Source organism: Notolepis coatsorum (assembly GCF_963971535.1).
Source record: "Notolepis coatsorum genome assembly, chromosome: 16".
Classification (NCBI taxonomy): domain Eukaryota; kingdom Metazoa; phylum Chordata; class Actinopteri; order Aulopiformes; family Paralepididae; genus Notolepis; species Notolepis coatsorum.
In genome coordinates this window covers 109,307,545-109,320,044 of record NC_140180.1, presented here as the reverse complement: position 1 = coordinate 109,320,044, position 12,500 = coordinate 109,307,545, and the positions used below count along the sequence as shown (strand labels likewise).

The following is a 12,500-nucleotide window of genomic DNA, read 5'->3' as shown; positions in this document are numbered from 1 at the left end:
GAATATGACAGTACAGTCTTTGCGGTTGGTCGCCACCAGCGTGCGCTCAAGCTGCATCCATGTGCACGTCAGCCGTTACGATGTTGGGGTCGGTGTGTTGGACCCAGGTGTGTTGGACCCAGGAACAAAAACAGCGATAGACAGTTGTTGACCTTCGAATTTGAGCACTGCTGCTTTTTAGGGATGTCCGATATTGGCATTAAAAAAATCGGTATCGGTTAAAAAAAAAGAATCTATAACCTTTATTTACCCAGGCAAGCAAGTAAGAACAAATTCTGATTTTATTTATTGTCAAACGTATGCATAATGTTATGTTAATTCCACAACAAGACATATGTAATGTTAATTACCTGAAATTATTCCGTTTTTTGGGGGGGGGGGGGAACCCTGCATATATCGGTATTGGTTGATATCGGTATCGGAAATTAAGAGTTGGACAATATCGGTATATCGGTATCGGTAAAAAAGCCAATATCGAGCATCCCTACTGCTTTTAATTCGGGTAGCGTAAGGATACGCACGTCACGGTGGACCAAAATAAAGGGGAGAAAAACAAGTCTCCAAAAACACGCTAAAGCACAAACCAATAAACTGAACTATATAATAAATGGGGGAAAGCAAAGGGGAGAAATCAAGTCTCCAAAAAGCATGTCATAATATATAACATAATGGATTGGCACAGCAATCAAAGCGACAGTATAACAAGAAATAGAAACAAATGCACTCATCCTCCTATGGCAAGACTTACTCACAGCGGTGTACTCGCGGGTAGGTTCAGTGATCGACTGACGGTCTCAATGGTAACCAGGGAGAGCATATAGAGCCAACCTAACTAGACACGCCAGGTGCCAATGAATGCAATCAGGGCAGACAGACGGGTCAAATACCACCAGGTAACGCTAGGGCTTTGCTTTCCCTGAGGAGAGCAAAGCCACAAACGTTACAGTCAGCCAGACCTTCCTCAGACCCGTGTTCTTGGATGTTTGTAGGATAAGCTCTTTTGGATGTAGAAATACAAACGTTCTGCAGGTCCACAAACTCACACTGTAATTCCTTGTGACTGTAGCAGCTCGTTGTACCTGATGGTTTGATTCCTATCTGTTTTTCTTTATACAAGCCTGTTTATTTTTGGTAGTGGGCTTTATCCATCTGTTCATGTTTGGGTTACAGATTGTGCAAAATTAACAATTACAGATTCATCTGCCAATGTTAACATTTTTGGATGTAATTAATACTTTTACGTGGAGATGTGTTGATATGATCCGCTGCGGAGACAAGGCTATTACAACAGTCTGGCCTCCTTCAGATCCACACAACAACACACAGTGTAGTCAGCGGACACTTTTCATCGCTTCATGTTTCTCCAAACCTCATACAAGATTTCTCATTTGGCATAAGATATTGATGGCCAGTGAATTTGTTTGGCTATTGTGTCACAAAGTAAATAAACTCCCTTTGAAACGGTGACCGCTGTGTCATTTATGTTTAACGTAGACCTTTTTTTTATTTGCATGTCAGCTCTTTGACGGCCAGAGTGGAGTGGACTCAACCTCGATGACTTGGACTCGGACTCGGACTAGGGTAATGGGGACTCGACTCGGACTCGACTCGGGCTCTTCTTTAGTGACTCGGACTTGGACTCGGACTCGAAGACTGGGGACTCGAGACTCGAGATTTTGTGACTCGACTGCAACACTGTCTATAATATGGTACATTTAAAAAAAATTATAATAAAAGATTAAGACTATATTAAGTAACATGGTGCAGTTCAAAGAGTAATTCGAAAGATTTATAAATAAGTCATGAAAGTATTCTGCAAGCTCCTCACATTTTTACCCATTCACTCACACATTCACACACCGACGGCGGAGGCGACCACGCAAGGTGCCAACCTGCTCATCGGGAGCAATTAGGGGTTAAGTGTCTTGCTCAAGGACACTTCGACACGCTGCCCCCGGGAGGAGCGGGAATCGAACCGGGAACCTCTGGATTACCAGACGAATGCTCTACCTCCCGAGCGCCACTGTCACCCACAATGCAATTATTTTTTGGTAAACAACGGAAAACACAGGAAAGGATGATTTTCAACAATAGGTCCGGTTTAAATAAGATTTATTTTAAAAGCACGTCCACCTACATTTCTCACAGTGTTTCCCGGTGAATCCGTCCACGCAGCGACACTGCTGCCACGACCAGCGGTCCAGGCAGGTGCCTCCGTGTCGGCAGGGGTTGGCGGTGCAAGCGCCTTCCAGCCGGGGGCATCTGCAGACGAGCCAGAGCACCACAGACAGACAGAGGGACAGTCAGACAGAGGGACAGTCAGACACGACACACTGACAGCCTCGAGGGCTCTGTCGGCCCGGGGGCCCGCCGCTCAATAAGAAAAGGAAGCCCCCCCCCCCCCCCCGGCCCCCCGCGTGCGGCGACACAAAGACCCCGGGGGAATTAGCATATTAAAAGATCTGTCCTTCGGCCCGCTATTCACCACCCACAAAGAAGAGAGGAGACGTTATTCACCACCCACAAAGAAGAGAGGAGACGTTATTCACCACCCACAAAGAAGAGAGGAGACTTCTCCCTCTCGTCTCCCACTCGGTAAGAGTCTATTTCTAGATAATAATAAATAAAATAAATATCTTAATGTCGACTATTCCGGAGAGAGAGGGCCTGAGAGCGGGACCAGATGTCCCCCACGGTGAGAGTGGAGGAGGTTAGGAGAGACAGGGGTACAGGAGGAGGGGGGGGGGGGGGGGACAGACCTGTCAAGGATGCCACGCGATGCCAGCGCCTGACTGGGTTCCAGCGGACGCCCGTTGACGGCGAACTCCATGATGCAGCCGGTGAAGTCGTGGGTGGCGACCTGACCGCGCCGGTGGAGCAGCGGCTCGATGGACCTGACGCCGCCCACAGAGAGTCTGTTGGGCACAACGTCCAGGATCCTGCAGGCGCACACACACACACACGGTGAGCACACGGGCACATTATGCCACATCAATGTGGAACGCCCTACCCAAAGCTGTAAAGGAATGTGAATCACTACCCACTTTCAAAAACACTCTCAAAGAGCACCTACGGGAGACTGCAATTCGAAACTGGCCCCTACAAATGTCCTAACCCAGTTGTACAGTAAAGAACAAGTATGGCTTTGTCAGTATTCCAATGTACAGTGCCCCCCCCCCAATGTACAGCCCCACCCAACCCCACCCCACCTACCCAACCTCCTCCAATGTACAGTTTCTATGTCAAATGTATATACACTCTTTTTCTGGATTTTTTTAGTATCACAAACAGTACTGTATTTGCAAATCTGGTATGTCATAAATGTATAGATGTAGCAGTACTGTCTATCTGTATGTCGTGTGTGTCATATGATGAATTGAAAATGGGGGACCCTGATGTAAACAAGACGAAAGTCTTTCTCTGGTCTGCATCCCCTTAACAATTGTATGTATTGAGCTGTACTGTACTGTACCCATTCTGAAATCTGTTAATAAACTTTTCAATCAATCACACACACGAGCACACACACACACACACATGAACACACGAGCACACGCACACACATGAACACACGCACAGACACACACACATGAACACACGAGCACACGCACACAGACACACATACATGAACACACGCACACATGCACACACACACACACACACACACACACACACACACACACACACACACACACACACACACACACACACACACACACACACACACACACACACATGAGCACACATGTCTTTTCAGTTTTTTGCAGAAAGAAACACTCAGAGTATGGATTCTAGCCGCCTCTATACATGTTCTCAATAGGGAGGTGTGGTGATTACGTCATTGCCGTTTTTCGTGTTCCACCCTCTGTCCAACGCAATGTATTTCCCCATTGCCCATTTCTAAATCGTCTCGTTGAAAACAAATAAAGCATTAACATTGGCATGGTGTACCCTTCTGTGCTTATTCATCCACAATCTATAGCTCAACATGAAAATATTTGCAATTAATCATAAAAAAAAATCGCCACATTTTATTTCAACCAAAAATGCTTAAACAATAATGTTAGTGATAGAAGGGAACTCATTTTGTGCAAAAGTGGAAAGTTGTTCAATGTCCATGCGGCAGAATTGTTACAATAGCCGATAATCCATTTTCCCAATGATACGGGTGGAACAACTAGTGACGTCAGACTACACCTCCCTATGGGCTGTTTCTGTGCCTGTAGAGGAGTGAGCTGCTTTTATCGTACAAATACGATAATTATCGTACAAATATGATAATTATCGTAGCAGTAGTGGGCGTCAAATGAAATTCAGATCCAACTTTCAGTCTAGAAGTTGCGGAAACATATTTCACACACACACACAGACACAGAGACACACACACACGCACAGACACAGAGACACACACACACGCACATTAATGCACACACACACACACACACACACACACACACACACACATACACATGCGCACACACACAAGCATGCATACAAAGACAGCGGCGTGCATTCAGATATACACATTTACCAGAATATACACATTCACACATGCACAAATGCACACGCACACAAACATACACAGAGGCACAAAGACACACATACATACGCAGACAGGCAGGCGTGCACACAGAATACACAGAGGTATGCAGGCACACACACACACACACACACACACACACACACACACACACACACACACACACACATAGAAACACACAAAAACACACACAGAGAAAGCCATTGGGGGTCAATTCCTTTCACAACAACACAGTCCGAGACCCTCGGAAAATAAACCTTCTGCTGACCTCCATAACCCAGTCCTCATCTGCAGGATCGCTTACACACACACACACACACACACGCACACGCACACACACACACACACACACACACACACACACACACACACACACACACACACACTGCGCTGCCCTGATCGCTCTATACTCTGCAGGCTTTTCACTGCTGACAACTGTGACTTGATGTCAGACTCACCTGGTGGTTGTCAGTAAACAAGAACACACTCTCTCAGAGGATCTGACATGAAGTCACAAGTGAATGTCTTTCAAAAACACATGAAACATTTCTCTTCCACCCCCCCCCCCCCCCCCCCCCCCCATGCGGTGTTGTAGTACTGGACTGGACTGATTTCATAAAAAAATTCACAACAAATATTTTCTTCTCATGTTCATCTAAAGATATCCATTATTTTTTCTCAATTCATAAATGAATACATTGTAAAATTGCAACTTATATTTTATCGAAACGTCGGACCGCCAGACTTTTGCCGAAACAGGGGAACAAAAGCGAAGTCTGAAACAATAACTCTAAGCCGTTACCGGGATGGAAATCATCCCCTTCACGAGCCATTACACTGGATATATACATTCCTCCAGGGTCCAGTTAGCCTCTGTCTGTCTGTCTGTCTGTCTGTCTGTCTGTCTGTCTGTCTGTGTGTCTGTGTGTCTGTGTGTCTGTCTGTCTGTCTGTCTGTCTGTCTGTCTGTCTGTCTGTCTGTCTGTCTGTCTGTCTGTCTGTCTGTCTGTCTGTCTGTCTCTCTCTCTCTCTCTCTCTCCCTCTCTCTCTCTCTCTCTCTCTCTCTCTCTCTCTCTCTCTCTCTCTCTCACTACAACACAATGGGATCAGTTATGACCTGGCGAGGTCCCAACATGTTAATCTCCCCTCAATAGAATACAAGCCAACATGTGATCTATAGCAGTGATCAACCAGCCAGATCGCTGTGTGTCCGCTGGCGTAAATCTACAGAGGCCGGCCTCCTTATGCAATGTGAGCGCTGAAAATATCACGCGTTTTAACGACACAACGCCTAGGGTGGGCTACTACACCACGGGGGGGGTCCTAGGGTGGCCTGCCCTACTACACCACAGGGGGGGTCCTCTCCTGTACAGCTATTCACATGGGTTCTTTATTACCTCATGAATGAGTTTGTGAAAATAACTGGTTTTATTTCAGATTCCTAAACCTAGCGGTTGTAGTCTCTCCTGATCCACACATGGACCTTTTTGCTTAATGAATTAATGTTGACATTGTTGAAGTGAATCAATGAGACGAGCAGACGGAGTATCGAGTCTCTGAACTTTACTTCCAAACAAATCCAACAGAACCAAGGTACAGCCACACCCTTAAGTCAACTCCCTCCTGTCACTCAATCAGTGTCCATTCTGAAGTGAGACACCTCCATCTAGTGTCCACCACACAGGCCCCCCCCCGAACATTCAGAATTGACATTCAGTGCCACACCAAATAAACGGAACTGAACACAATAAACCCCCAAAAAAGTGCACCCAGTGTCTTCAGTCTCTTTTAGGAGGTCTGACCACACAACCATAACGACTGTATTTAACAGTCACAGGGAACATGGAAGGGGAAAGGGTAAGGGTAGGGGCAGGGGGCCGTCCCCGCCGCCGCCGAGGCTTCGTCGGTGGAAAGGTAGGGATAACAACGGCCGGAGGGCATGGGACAGGGGAAGACTTGGGTGGCCGGCCCCGGCGCCGGGGCTGAGCCAGCTCCACTGGCCCGTTTGGGACCACATGAGCAGGCTTAAGACGATCGACTGAGATCTGCTCCTTATTCCCCCCCATGTCCACCACAAAGTACTTGGGGCCCGGCTCGAGGACGCGGAAGGGGCCGTCATAGGGAGCCTGCAGTGGAGAACGGTGGGCATCATGACGGATGAACACATACCTCGCAGTCATCAGGTCCTTAGGAATGTAGGACTGGGGAAGGCAGTGATGTGTGGGAACTGGGGCAAACACCCTCGCTGCGTCCTGGAAGGCAGATCGGTGAGCTGTAGTGGACCAAGGGGCAGAGGAACCAGGAAGGAACTCCCCTGGGACCCTCAGCGGTTGACCAAAAACCAATTCGGCTGAAGAGGCCTGCAGGTCTTCCTTAGGGGCAGTACGCAGGCTCAACATGACCCACGGAAGACGGTCGACCCAGTTGCCATCTGTGAGCGTGGCCCGGAGAGCGGCCTTCATGGATCTGTGAAAACGCTCACACATGCCGTTGGCCTTTGGGTTGTATGCTGTGGTACGATGGAGTTTCACCCCAAGTCTCTCAGCCACGGTGCTCCACAGCTCAGAAGTGAACTGGGATCCCCTGTCCGAAGTCAGGTCCAATGGCGTGCCAAACCGAGTGACCCAGCCGAAGATAAACGCCCGAGCCACCTCCGCAGCCGTTGTTGATGACAGGGGAACAATCTCCGGCCACCTGGTGGTCCTGTCCACCATAGTGAGGAGGTGTGTGAAACCCTGAGACGGGGGAAGTGGGCCCACCAGGGCCACGTGGACATGGTCAAACCGCCTCTCTGGAATGAGAAACGGCTCCAGGGGGGCCTTAGTGTGACGATGTACCTTGGCACGCTGGCACGCCACACAGGAGGCCGCCCATACTTTGACGTCCTTCCTAAGGCCCGGCCAGACAAACTTGGCCCCTACCAACTTGACCGACGCCTTTACCCCAGGGTGTGAAAGGGCATGAATGGTGTCAAATACCCAGTGGCGCCAGTCAGTTGGAACCATGGGGCGGGGCTGGCCAGTGGAGACGTCACAGAGGAGCGTGGCGCCGCTGTCGTGAAACACCACATCGTCAAGTCGAAGTCCTGTCACAGCCATCCTGAACACCTGAAGGTCTGAGTCGGTGAGCTGGTCAGCAGCCATGGCAGCATAGTCGATGCCCAGGTGCACAGGGCTGACGCGCGCCCGGGAGAGGCAGTCTGCCACCTGGTTGTCTTTACCGGCTACATGCTGGATGTCGGTAGTGAACTCCGATATGGCGGAAAGTTGGCGCTGCTGCCGCCCCGACCATGGCTCTGTGGTCTTGGCCATGGCAAACGTTAGGGGCTTGTGGTCGACAAAAACTGTGAACTCTCGGCTCTCCAGCAAGAACCTGAAGTGACGTATGGCGAGGAAGAGGGCCAGGAGCTCCCTGTCGAATGTACTATACTTCCTCTCGTTGTCGCGCAGCTTCCTACTGAAGAAGTCCAGAGGCTGCCAGGTGCCAGCCACCCACTGCTCGCACACCGCACCTACTGCATAATCGGAGGCATCAGTGGTGAGGGCTATAGGAGCAGCAGGAGATGGGTGTGCCAGCATGGCGGTGTTGGCAAGGGCAGCCTTAGAGCCCTCGAATGCCTGGACCCGCTCCGGGGACCAGCCCACATCATCGTTGGCTCTCTTCCCCTTCAGCGCCTCGTACAGAGGTCTCATCAGGTGAGCCGCATGGGCTATAAACCTATTGTAAAAATTAACCATCCCCAGGAACTCCTGGAGAGGTTTGATGGTAAGGGGGCGGGGGAAAGCAGCAATTGCCTCCCCTGGGAAGAGACATGGTGGCCCAGGAAATCCATGGCCGGCAGGCCAAACTGACATTTGGCCGGGTTCACGATCAGCCCATGCTCGTTGAGCCGCTCGAACAGTTGACGGAGATGTCCCCGATGCACTGGCTACCAGGATGTCATCCAGATAAATAAACAAAAATGACAGGCCTCGCAGCACAGAGTCCATCAGCCGCTGGAATGTTTGCGCTGCCCCTTTAAGGCCGAATGGCATGTGCAGGAATTCAAACAGTCCAAACGGGGTGATAATGGCAGTCTTGGGCACGTCGAGTGGATGGACCGGCACCTGGTGGTAGCCACGTACCAAATCTATTTTATAAAAAATGGTGGCGCCCGCCAGGTGGGCAGAGAAATCCTGGATATGTGGCACTGGGTACCGGTCATGAGTGGTGATGTTATTTAGGCGACGGAAATCACCACACGGACGCCACTTCCTGTCCGCCTTGGGGACCATGTGTAGTGGGGAGGCCCAAGGACTGTTGGACCGGCGCACAATGCTGAGCCGTTCCATTGTGGCAAACTCCTCCCTGGCTATTGCCAGTTTACCAGCATCCAGGCGGCGTGCCCGTGCATAAACTGGCGGGCCCACCGTTGGGATGTAATGTTCCACCCCATGCTTGGCGACAGAGGCAGAGAAAGTGGGGACAGTCAGAGCAGGAAACTCAGCGAGGAGGCGCTGGTACATGTCGCCTGTGGCGAGCATATTGGCCAGGGCAGGCGGCCCCGGCCCCCCCAGTGTGCAGGGGTATGTGTCAAAGGACACAGAGCCAATCAGCCTACAATTCGCAACGTCCACTAACAGTCTGTGAGCACACAAAAAATCCGCGCCCAGTATAGGCACCGACACTGAAGCAATAATAAAATCCCAGCTAAACTGCTGTCCATGTAAACACATTGTCACGTACCTGGTACCAAACGTACGGATGGAAGTCCCATTAGCCGCATCCAGGGGTGGTCCATGTCCGTTTCCCAAGGCGTCCGTGGCCGACGCAGGCAGGATGCTCCTCTGGGCGCCAGAATCCACCAACAGACGCCTTCCAGACAACGTGTCCTCGATAAACAACAGCTCGTTGATATTGACGCCAGCGCTCATAGCCGCTAACGAGCGCCGGCTCTCGCGTTTCCCTGGTTACCAAAGGTGCATGGTGGAACACAGCTCTTCGCTTTGTTGCCAAAACGGCGATGATAATAACAAAGCCCTCTATCATCCCTCTGTGTCTGATCCCTGCGATCAGCCACCCGATCAGACACAGCAGCCACACAGTACTGACGGGAGGCCAGTAGAATTCTGTCCGCCTCCTCTGCCAATCCCCGGTAATCCTTGGTGCGCACGAGAGGCGAGCTGGCCAGAGCCGTGCGCACCGGAATCGGGAGTTGACGCAGGAACAGCTGCACAAAAATAAATGTAGCGTCACCTGAACCGAGCAGTGCTAGCATGTTCTCCATCAGTTCTGTTGGTTTACTGTCCCCCAATCCGTTGAGGGACAATAGGCGCTCCGCGCGCTCTGCATCTGACAGCTGGAACAGACGCAACAGCTGTTCTCTGAGCGCGTTGTATTTGCCGGCTGCTGGCGGCTCTCTCAGGAATCCCATCACCCGGCGTGTAGTGGAGGAATCCAATGCTGCGACAACATGATAATATTTCGTCTCATCCGACGTTATTCCGCGGATTGTGCCTCGATGTGCTGAAACCACGGGGCCGGGTCATGCTGCCAAAACTCTGGCAACTTGACTGTAGCGGCATACACTGCAGGAACCACAGCCGGTGGATTCTCGTTATTGCTCATATTTCATCACGTCAGGGTCACCACTGTGGAAGTGAATCAATGAGACGAGCAGACGGAGTATCGAGTCTCTGAACTTTACTTCCAAACAAATCCAACAGAACCAAGGTACAGCCACACCCTTAAGTCAACTCCCTCCTGTCACTCAATCAGTGTCCATTCTGAAGTGAGACACCTCCATCTAGTGTCCACCACAACATTCAGATGATATAATCGGTTGTAGTTTTCGGTGTGATTCGCGGTGAGTTTTTGGAGATATTATCCGCCGCCGCTCCCCCCGATACGATGGAGCGGAGTGGCAGTGGGTCTGCGGTCTCTCAGGGAGATCAGAAATACATCTACAGCCATGTCTCTTTTCTAGAAGTCATGAAAGGGTTACTCACACAGACCTTGTTATAGATATCTCTCCAAAACTCTGCAAATCACACTGAAACTATTTGGACGGACAGATAGCACTCCAGGTAAGAGGGATACTATATATGTTTGTTTTTATTTTGGGTGAACTGCAAAGATGATATAATAATTTTGCAAAGAAACCTTGTTGCAACACACAACTTATATATATAATATGGATAGTGAAACTGGATGTGGGTCTACTTGCTATAAGATAAGATAAGATAAGATAAGATGATCGTTTATTGATCCCCTTGGGGAAACTCGGGTGTCAAAGCAGCATGGGGGGGGGGGGGGGGGGGATACAGGGTGGGGGATGCATAGCTTCACAGTCATATATACACTATATGTACACTTAAAGTATAGATACAAATACAATATAATATAGAAAAGTACAAACACCAGTCCAGTGATATTAGTCTCTAGTGCAAAATACAAAATACAAAATACAAGGTAGTCAGTACGGTGACGTGAGTCTCTAGTTCTCAAGTCCCATGTTGTGACAGTGATAGTTCTGGCAGCAGATCCGGCCGCCCAGCCCTTTGTTGTAGAGCCTGATGGCTGCCGGTATAAAGGACTACGTGTAGCTTGACGGGGAGGGCAGCTGGTTCAGAGTCTGGATGTGGGTCTACTTGCTGCGTGTAGCTTGACGGGAGAGGGCAGCTGATTCAGAGTCTGGATGTGGGTCTACTTGCTGTGTGTAGCTTGACAGGGAGGGCAGCTGATTCAGAGGTCTGGATGTGGGTCTACTTGCTGTGTGTAGCTTGACGGGGAGGGCAGCTGATTCAGGGTCTGGATGTGGGTCTACTTGCTGTGTGTAGATGAAGGGGAGACAGCTATCTGTATGTGTGTGTGTGTGTGTGTGTGTGTGTGTGTGTGTGTGTGTGTGTGTGTGTGTGTGTGTGTGTGTTGTGTGTGTGTGTGTGTGTGTGTGTGTGTGTGTATGTGTGTATGTGTGTGTTTGTGTGTGTGTGTGTGTGTGTGTGTGTATGTGTGAGTGTGTGTGTGAGTGTGTGTGTGTGTGTGTGTGTGTGTGTGTGTGTGTGTGTGTGTGTGTGTGTGTGTGTGTGTGTGTGTGTGTGTGTGTCTCACCAGTCGGTGTGTGTGTGTGTGTGTGTCTCACCAGTCGGTGTGTGTGTGTGTGTGTGTCTCACCAGTCGGTGTGTGTGTGTGTGTGTGTGTGTGTGTGTGTGTGTGTGTGTGTGTCTCACCAGTCGGTGTGTGTGTGTGTGTGTGTGTGTGTGTGTGTCTCACCAGTCGGTGTGTACTGCCACGTTGCTCACAGCACAGTATCCAGGCTCCTGGTCGTCACCACACAGGTCTACGGTCAGAGATGCAGCCTTCAGGACGAGAGGAGAAGATGATTCAAATATTACACATATTTACCACTGTTTGAGGACCATAACTAAATATGAGCCTGTTCACTAATCAGCAGACATATCTTACACCCCTGACCGTCATGTGACATTTCCTCAACTATTTTCAACCACAATAGACCACAATAGACCACAGTAGACCACAGTAGATCACAGTAGATCACAGTAGACCACAGTAGAACACATTAGATGACAGTAGATCACAGTAGACCCAAACCAAGGAGAGTTGAAAGAAAGTTTGCGAAATAGTGTCCTGCAGTTCAAGTTTCAGTGCACTAGAGGTCAACTAGGTGTGGGCTAGCTGGTCCGTATCCGCTTCCATTCATTTGTGCTAAGCTATTTTCAGGATCTCGCCTAGGACCCATGGGCCGGCCCTGCTCACATCACTGGGCGAAAAGCCTCGTATTTGCAAGTAAACATAGAAAATAAATAATACCAAAGGGTTGTAACACAGAAATAAAAAAAGACCAGGAGCCTGTCTGCGTGGCGGAGCTGGAAGGAAAGTGTAAACACTTTGTTGGAAAAATGGGCGATGAGGAAATATCTGAAATATCTGCCACCGGGGAGAGAGTATTGTTCTCCCTCCAT

At 49.7% G+C, this 12,500-nt stretch overlaps 1 protein-coding gene across 1 annotated transcript in view; it reads right to left on the bottom strand.

Moving 5' to 3' along the window:
• The window catches only part of fat4 (FAT atypical cadherin 4), a gene marked incomplete at its 5' end in the record, with an annotated part of 48,702 nt that overhangs the window by 13,272 nt on the left and 22,930 nt on the right, over positions 1 to 12,500 (bottom strand). The window contains 3 exons of the mRNA XM_084332153.1: positions 2,138 to 2,262; positions 2,760 to 2,939; positions 11,791 to 11,876. Of these exons, the coding sequence (XP_084188279.1) occupies positions 2,138 to 2,262; positions 2,760 to 2,939; positions 11,791 to 11,876 (391 nt within the window). The remainder of the gene's footprint in view (positions 1 to 2,137; positions 2,263 to 2,759; positions 2,940 to 11,790; positions 11,877 to 12,500) is intronic.